The sequence below is a fragment of the Octopus bimaculoides genome, chromosome 1 (assembly GCF_001194135.2).
Source record: "Octopus bimaculoides isolate UCB-OBI-ISO-001 chromosome 1, ASM119413v2, whole genome shotgun sequence".
In the NCBI taxonomy this organism is placed as follows: Eukaryota; Metazoa; Mollusca; class Cephalopoda; order Octopoda; family Octopodidae; genus Octopus; species Octopus bimaculoides.
This window is the reverse complement of record NC_068981.1, coordinates 119,192,579-119,202,082: the sequence shown is the minus strand read 5'-3', so window position 1 is coordinate 119,202,082 and position 9,504 is coordinate 119,192,579. Positions and strand designations below refer to the sequence as shown.

At 34.3% G+C, this 9,504-nt stretch overlaps 1 protein-coding gene across 4 annotated transcripts in view; it reads left to right on the top strand.

Annotated features, from left to right (window-relative positions):
- Nucleotides 1-9,504, top strand: part of LOC106871510 (uncharacterized protein F21D5.5) — a 94,412-nt gene that overhangs the window by 27,057 nt on the left and 57,851 nt on the right. For all 4 annotated transcript variants that reach the window (XR_008264649.1, XM_052969836.1, XM_014918009.2 and 1 more), the window contains exons 6-8: nucleotides 1,195-1,273; nucleotides 5,421-5,507; nucleotides 7,476-7,547. Coding sequence is in view for 3 of the 4 variants with exons in the window: in XM_052969836.1 (XP_052825796.1) it covers nucleotides 1,195-1,273; nucleotides 5,421-5,507; nucleotides 7,476-7,547 (238 nt within the window). In the remaining variant the exon portion in view is untranslated. The remainder of the gene's footprint in view (nucleotides 1-1,194; nucleotides 1,274-5,420; nucleotides 5,508-7,475; nucleotides 7,548-9,504) is intronic.

The following is a 9,504-nucleotide window of genomic DNA, read 5'->3' as shown; positions in this document are numbered from 1 at the left end:
ATCGTTGCCAGTGCCCCTGGACTGGCCTGTGCGGGTGGCACATAAAAGACACCATTTCGAGCGTGGCCGTTTTCGTGCGGGTGACACGTAAAAGCACCCACTACACTCTCTGAGTGGTTGGCGTTAGGAAGGGCATCCAGCCGTAGAAACTCTGCCAAATTAGATTGGAGCCTGGTGTTGCCATCCGGTTTCACCAGTCCTCAGTCGAATCGTCCAACCCATGCTAGCATGGAAAGCAGACGTTAAACGATGATGATGAACGATGATGATAATTTCAGTGTCAGGCAAAATTTCTTGTAGCATTTAATTCCAGCACTTTAATGTTATGGGTTTAAATCTTAAGGTCAACGTTACCTTTTATTGCTTCAAGTACTGGGGTTGTTTTAATTGACTAACTGTTTCCAACTTCTAATTTTCAGACTTTATATCACTGAATCTGTAATAGAAACAATCGTTTCTTCCCAGCTCCTAATATGGTTTTGCGCTTATGTTAGCAATCATTATTACTAATATTAGGACAGGGGAAGGTGGTAAGCTGGCAGAATTATTTAAAAAATGTTTAGTGGCAGAATTAGAAAAAAATGCTTAGTTGTATTTCGTCTGTCTTTATGTTTTGAGTTCAAATTCCACCAAGGTCCACTTTGCCTTTCATCCTTTTTGGGTTGATAAATTAAGTACTAGCGGAGCACTGGAGTCAATGGAATTGACTTACACCTTCCCCGGAACTGCTGGCCTTGTGCCAAAACTTGAAACCAATATTAGGATAGGGAAAGGCAGTGAGCTGGCAGAATTGTTAGCCTGCCAGAAAAAAATGTTTAGTTGTATTTCATCTGTCTTTATGTTTTGAGTTCAAATTCTGCCAACAGCTAAACACTGGGCTTGATGTAATTGACTTACCCCTCCCCCAAAACCGCTGGCCTTGTGCCAAAATTTGAAACCAATGTTAGGATAGGGGATACAAAATTGGTAAAGCATTGGAAAAAAATGTTTTACAATATTCATGTCTATATTTTGAACTCAAAAAATCTCATTGAAGTTGGCTACATCCTTCATCCTTCCAGACTTAATAAAATAAAGTACTGTTAAATACTAGTTTCAGTCTAACTGCCTGTACATGCCCCAAATATTTGTGATTTTGTGCCTATGTTAGATTATTGTTAATTATTGACATAATTATATTATTTTTTTTTATAGAATAATCTTTCCACAAGTTATCAGTAAATTAAAAGAGTTATTTCAAAACGGATACAAAGTTGTTCTCTTCACTAATCAAGTAAGTAATATATGAAATGATTTATTTTATACATAATATAAAGAGTCAGCTCAACTCTGTAGGTTAACAATTTAGAATTGCATATTCTGAGTTAGACATGATTTTTGGATGTGTTTAAGCAGCTAAGCTTTGTTTGATATTCTTATTTTGTGTGGAGGCGCAGACATTGGTGTGTGGTAAGAAGTGTGCACATGGTTCTGGGTTCAGTCTTACTGCAGGGCACCTTGGCAAGTGTCTTTTACTTACTATAGCCCTGGGCCAACTTGTGAGTGGATTTGGCAGATGGAAGTTGAAAGAAGCCTGTTATGTGTATATGTGTGTGTGTTACTACAAGTATCATAGCTGTAAACAAGTGTCACTGTCATGCAAGTGGTGTCCTGCGGTTGCAATATTCATGTAATAACATATCTGATCATATGAATCTTTTACTGTTCATCTTCCATGAATTGCATGGTTTGACAGGATCTGATGGGTCTGTATGGCATCGTGTTCCAGTGTCTTCTTTAGTACTGTTTCTATTGCTGGATGCCCTTCCTAATGGCAACTATTTTACTGAGGGTACTGGGTTATTTTTTCATGACACCAGTACTAGTGAGAATGCCATGCAGTTTGCAAGACTAATATCTCTTTCAACTGAGTGAGGCTTCCGTAGAGGAGAAAACTTTATGCTAAGAAATGAGAGGTTAAAATATGAAAGAAGGAGCAAGAACAGAATAAGTTTCTTGCCGTGAGGAACTACATAACTACAAGAAGATGGAAAGAGAGATAAAAGTGTTGATGAAATGTGAGGGGGGACTCTAAAAGTACAAGGTGAATAGATTATGCAAACATGACTGACAGAATTTACATTCGATGGATATTTGTCCTCATCTTGTTTATTGTTAACACAACAGTCCTCAGTTAAATCGTCCAACCCATGCTAGCATGGAAAGTGGACGTTAAACTATGATGATAATGATGATGACAACGTTTCGGTTGATATACCCTCCGGCCTTCTTCAGGTGTCTTGAGGAAATTTCGAACCTGGGTATTTTTCAATGTTATTCTTCTTGTTATTGTTCAGGTTACTGCTTAGAATCAAACTTGGAATCTTGGGGTTAGTAACCTGTGCTTTTAACCACTACGCCATATGCCCGTGGGCAATTAAGGAGTGAATTTTTACAGCTTATAAATCTAATATTTTCCTATCCTTCCTTAATACCGCTTCCCATATGCTGCTCATATCTGCATTCGGTCTTCTTAGGAGGTTGTTGTGTCCTAGCATATGTGCTGCTGCTTTTAGTTTTCATATTTTCCAGTGCTGTTCTCTGTCTATTATTTTAACTTCATCCCACAGGGGGAGGTGGTCTCCATTTTACATACATGATCAGCTATACCTGATTTATCAATATCTCCTCGAGTCATAGCTTTGCGATGTTCATCTACCCTTATTTTGAGGGGGCGGCATGTTTCGCCTTTGTTTAACCAACCACAGCTGCATGGGATGGAGTACATGCAGCCTTTGGTCATATTCTCTTCTATTGCTGGTTTTACTTGAAGGAGATATTTGGGAAGTGTTGTATTACTCTTGGATACTGTCCTGATGTCATATGGGTCGCATATCTTTTGTATCTTTTTGGAGAGGCCTTTCACATAGGGTAGACAGACGGCGGACAGTTTATTGACCTCATCCTCTTTTTTCTTCATAATTGAAGACACCTGAAGAAGGCTGGAGGGTATATCAGCCGAAACGTTGTGTTAACAACAAACAAGATGAGGACAAATATCCCGTCGAATGTAAATAATGTACATAATTCCTCATCTCTTAAATATAGAACTGTATTATGACTGACAGAATTTGTGCAGTGTTGCATTATATATATATATATATATATGTGTGTGTGTGTGTAAATACATTTCATTCAGAGTGAATGGAAATGATCCATCAATGATCCATCAAGTAGGAGATCCTTGTGTTAGTCATGTCCGAACTAAGTAACAGTTTTTGCTTTTCACTTTTTATGAGAGCAATAAATTTAGTACCAGATGAAAAAAAAAAAACGATAGCTAAAGTAAGAAATAGCCCTTCGAGTAAAAGAAACTAATTTTCGTACAGCTCCTACATAAAGGAGGTAACTCTTTAAAGGGAGATAACTTATTTCATCAACGTGGTCGAGATAGAGGCTGGATGTCAGTATGGCTACAGTTCACTGGTGTGTGCGCCCGTGCACACGCACCCCACCCCTACACAAGTGCGTTAAAACGATGATTATGTACATATTTGTTTGGAGCTGAACATTCACAACTTGAGAAACAAAGGTAATTTCGTCTATTTGATATTGTGGAATCAATTGTGAATATTTTAAGTAGAGTAAGATTTAAATAAACGTTTGGAACAATTATCTCTACTGCATGTATTCATTACTTTTCTCCTGTTTGTGTACCCAAATATGTAAACATTAAATCTGTGTGTGTGTAGTGCATGTACAGGGTGTCCACAAAGTCTGGGCACATGGGATTAACAAATACTTTAAGAAATTATTATTTCTTATATTTAATTGTTTATGTTATGATTTTATTTACACCATGTACCCACATGGGGATTAACATATACTTTAAGAAATTATTATTTCTTATATTTAATTGTTTATGTTATTTTATTTACTCCATGTACCCAGACTTTGTGGACACCCTGTATATATATATATATATATATATATATATATCATCATCCTCCTCCTCATCATCATTTAATGTCTGTTGACCAAGTTGACATGGGTTGGATGGTTTAAACAAGGCTAGCAAGCTGGAATGCTGTACCAGACTCCAGTCTGATTTGGCATGGTTTCTATGGCTTGATGCCCTTCCTAACGCCAACCACTCAGAGAGTGTAATGGGTTCTTTTATGTGCTACTGGTATGGGTGCTATTTGTGTGACACCGGTACCTTCCACAACTGTATTTTTGCTCGGCTTGATGGGTCTTCTTTTCAAACATGACATAATGCCAAAAGTCTTGGTCATTGCCTCCGAGAGGCCCAACACTGGAAAGAAACTCAGCCACTTTGCTTCTGTGAGGCCCAATGCTCGAAAGATATTTTATCTTACTTTTTTCAATCATTTGACTGTGGCCATGCTGGGGCGCTGCCTTGGTGGGTTTTAGTTGAACAAATCGACCCCAGAAATTATTTTTTCTAAAAGCCTAATATGTATTCTATCAGTCTATTTTGCTGAACCACTAAGTTATGGGGACATAAACACACCAACAGCAGTTGTCAAGTGGTGGTTGAGGACAAACACAGGCACAAAAGCACACACACATACACGGTGGGTTTCTTTCAGTTTCCATCTCCGAGATCCACTCACAAGGCTTTGGTTGGCCTGAGGCTATTGAAGACACTTGTCCAATGTGCCACGCATTGGGATTGAACCGGGAGTCATGTGGCTGGAAAGCAAGTTTCTTACCACACTCCTTCGTCTGTGTCTTATATATTGTTGTGGTGAGAGTTATGATGCCCCTTTGTGAGAGATAGACTGGTTTGAGTAAAGTATAAATAGTAATGATCTGAGTGAGTTCAGAGGTTAATAATAGAAGACCTATTAGCTTCCATAGTACAGTTGCAAAAGCTGCAATTGCAGTAACAGGAGTTGCAGAAATAACTATTACCACAACAACTACTAGAACAACAACAATTATCCACCTGGATAATTTATCCCTATATATTCATCACACACACACACACACACACACAGTGGCGGACTGGGTCTAAAAATTTCAGTTGCCAGGAGACTAAGGGGGCCCGCTCACAACTACAATGCTATCATTTAATTTTTTTTTTTTAAAGTATTCTTTTCAACTGTCTACAAACACAGCCAGGCTAAAATAATTAATGCATTCTTCCAGGAGTGAATAAAAAATTCTCAAACTTGAGGGGATGGGCCCCTTAGATACTAACATGCCCCCCCCCCATATATAGATTCTGATGGTGCAGGGTCCCACTTGCCATCAGGCACTGTGTGTATATATATATATATATATATATATATATATATAATGTGTGTGTGTTCCAATCCTTCCTAGCACATGAAAAGCAGATGTTAAAATGATGATGATGTTTCTTAACTTCCAAATTCTTTTACTTTTTTTCCTATGATATGTTGTTATTCTAGCATGGTGTGAAAACTGGTAATGTAAAAATGGAAGAAATGAAAACCAAAATTGAAAATATTGTTAATAAACTTGAAATTCCTATACAGGTAAATTTTGTTGACATGTTTATTCTTGTTTTTATATAACTCAATCAAGTGAAGTAAAGATACCTGCACTGGAATGAATAGATATTGAAAATAAAGCTTAGATGGAACCTTTGACTAATGAAATGATGGAGAGTGAATATATACAGCTATATTGTGGAGGAGACACAATGGGATATACTGGGTTTCCTTTTATGAGCCTCAGTCTATGGCTGATGATGCTGTTATTCTTTTGCATCAGATGTAGCCAAATTTCTAATTTTCTTCAGATTTAAAACTTGCTTAGTTACCTACTCACTTAATATGTATTATAAAGTTTACATGTTATTATGCATAAAATACTGGAATAATGCGAAATTATGTTGACATTTGCAGAATTTTAACTGAACTGTTAGTTGATGATTGTTTCAATTATTCAACTGAAAGTCGGTATTTAATCTCTTAACTATTGCTAGGGTTTTGATTTTGACTAAACTCTGTAATGTATGTATCTTAGTAAAGGTAACAGATAAGTTTTAGGATTTGGATCAGATTCTTAAGACAATAAAGTAGAAGAAATTAGAAAGTTAAAGAAGTGATTTTAAATTCTCAATCGCAGAATAATGCTAATAATATAGCCTGAACAGGATAAACTACCCCTATTTTGCAGAGAAAAGTGTAGGTGGCTAGCTGCTAGCCACCTACACTTTTCTCTGCAAAATAGGGATAGTTTATCCTGTTCAGGCTATATTATTAGCGTTATTCTGCGATTGAGAATTTAAAATCACTTCTTTAACTTTCTAAAAGACATCTCAACGCTTCTAAAAGCAGACTTCGTTTGTTTATTTACGTTTGTCGTAATTTGAATTTAGAAGAAATTAGTTGAGGAATGATTTAGCTGCTATGTATTTTTATCAAATCAAATTGTTTGACTGAGATCCTTCTTGGAACTTCTTGCTATATATCTTTCTCAAATCAAATTGCTTGGCTGAGATCCTTCTTGGAAATGATGTCAATGGAGAGATTTTTGTTATGAAGTTGACTTAGTAAGAATTTCTGAGATGTTTTGATTTGCTTTCTTACTGTTTGAGTGTGATGTTTGACACTCTTCGTGAAGGGTCTTCATATTTTAAGGGGAAAAAAATTAAAACAAAACAAAACAACTTTGTAATCCAATGTTACTTTAACTAGCCAAGGAAGGTTTTTAGGAAATTAGTTGATGATTGTATTGGGGGTATGATGCAGTAATTCCAAAGATATAAACTTTCTTGATGTGATTGGAGATCATGATATTTAACTTTTGCAGTGCCACAAATTTGTAGGGAAGAGGCATATTTGACTGAGTTGGATCAAGTACACTGTTCATACTTATTTATTAACTCTGGAGTTATGATGAGAAAACTCGACTCTGACAAGTTTTGAATTAAAAAAATCTAACTAACTGAAATTAAATACTCTTAAGATACCTTATTTTTTATGTTACAGATTCTCATTATAATCCTTTTTTTTTTATATTGAAAACTAAACATATGTAAGGGAGAGTATATTGTCATTTAAGTTTATTCCTCATATATATGCTTAAATGGATATATTTAGACACTACAAAATACTCAATTTTGCCATTTACCATCTTTTTAAGTATAAAAGTTTTAATCCTATTGATATCATGAACATAACCCTTGGCATTATTGTTTTGTATTTACACGTAACATTTAAGATCCTATTATCATATTGATAAAAACCATTTTGGAATAAGAAGTAACACATAAGAACTAACACAGATAGCAGATTAGTTGAAAATTGGAGCAAATGCTTTACTGTTATTAGATTTATACTGCACTTTTCTGAGTTCTTTGATTGATTTTGTCTTTCATCCTTTTGTGTGTAATGAGAATATTAGTATCGGTAATATACTAGCATTGATATGATTGTTGGTAGTATTACTCTGCTGAATTTCTTTGTTAGAACTCATTATATTTCTTTTGTTTACAGGTCTTTGTTGCAACTGGCACTGGTGTATTCCGCAAGCCAGTAAATGGAATGTGGGTGTATTTACAAGATAAGGTGAGGACATTGCATATCCTGAATGCTTAAAATAACCCTACAAACTCTGTTGTTTCTATTTATTGTAAGACTTCAATCAGTTGCATTGTAGCCATACAACCAAGGCACTTTCAATTTGCTCAACTGAAATAGGTATTTCACATGTCATAGTGGAAGGGGTAGCAGTAGGCAGTGCATCCAATTGTAAAAATAATTGCTTCAAAAGCAAGCTAACACCCTGCCCAAATTTTCTCCCATTTCCCTAGAAATTGTTCCATTAAAAAGATTTTTTATTTATAACTATTTGTCCATGTTGGATGTTTTGTAAATTTAAGCATTTTTGTTGCTAGAACTAGTGTTTGACACTTGGATATAACCTCTGTTGTTACTCACCTAACTCAAAGATAGAATGGAATATAAAGTAGCAGGAGAAAAGCACAACTGTGTGAAGGTTTGAATTTATGACCATGTATTTACTGGTCAAGCATCATAATCTTATATAGATTGTTCTTCATTATGGAAATATATTGACATCTAAATCAAACCATTCCATGTATTCTTGCATGAAAATATAGGATCCATTGCAGATTCAGTAAATATTATATATCTCTCATCTTTTCTTAGAAATCAAATATAAAACCAGAAATTTTTTTTTCTAAAATTTAAATGCTAAAAATGTTTGGAAAATGTTTTCTAGATATTCTTATTTAAATTCTGAAGAATATCACTAGTAATTTATTGCTGTGCCCCCAACATCTAACTGAAATACATGGTTCTAACCACTCAGGTATAATGGTGTATTCGTAATATAATATTTCTGATAAGATATATAAACTAATAATGGCAGCCAAACTAAAAAGCAATGTTTGCTGAAAACTTTTGGGGTTATATCTTGAGTTTCATTTCTCAGCAGTATATATATATATATATATATATATATATATATATATATATATAAATATTTTATAATTATATACGTAATTATAAGAAGGGGTTGGCTTTATGCCTTACCATGCACTGTAAGAAATAGATGCTAAAGTCTGTTTTACTACCTTAAATTCCCCTTTATTGTAAGCAAGCAAAAGAAAAATAATGAATCAATAAGGCTGCTTAACTATGGACGCATTTCGAACTTAAAGTAAAAGATAATTTTACTTACTATTACTCTTCAGCATAGTATTTCTTATAAGTTCACAAGTATTTCAAAATATACACGCGATCAGCGTCATCGTATGTCTGATATCTATCCACACTCGCAAAAATATACTGCTGAGTATAATTCACATCTTTCTTTTACACCCACATGTGTGTTAAGATCTAGACTGCAGTAAATACAGTTTCGATCATGGAGTGAATTTATTCAAATATTATTTTAATTATAAAGGGTAAAATCAATAATAATTTTACCAGGTAGCCAATGTGGAAATAAAAACCTTATAGGTAAATTTTACAAAATATTTTATAATTAAATACATAATTATAACAAGGGGTTGGCTTTTTACCTCACAATGCACCGTAAGAAATAGACACTAAAGTCTTTTTTACTACCTTGAAATCTCTGAGAATAACACTTTATTGTAGGCAAGCAAAAGAAAAATAATGAATCAATGATTAAAATTACTTTTTACTTTTAAGTTCGAAATGCGTCCATAGTTAATCAGTCTTATTGATTCATTATTTTTCTTTTACTTGCCTACAGCAAAGTGTGTTATTCTCAGAGATTTTAAGATAGTAAAAAATACTTTAGCGTCTATTTCTTATGGTGCATGGTGAGGCATAAAGCCGACCCCTTGTTATAATTACATATATAATTATAAGATATTTTGTAAAATTTACCTTAAGGTTTTTATTTTCACACTGGCTACTTGGTAAAATTATTATTGATTTTACCCTTTATTATTAAAATAATTTTTTGTATGTATATGTGTGTGTATATATATATATATATATATATATATATATATATATATATATATAT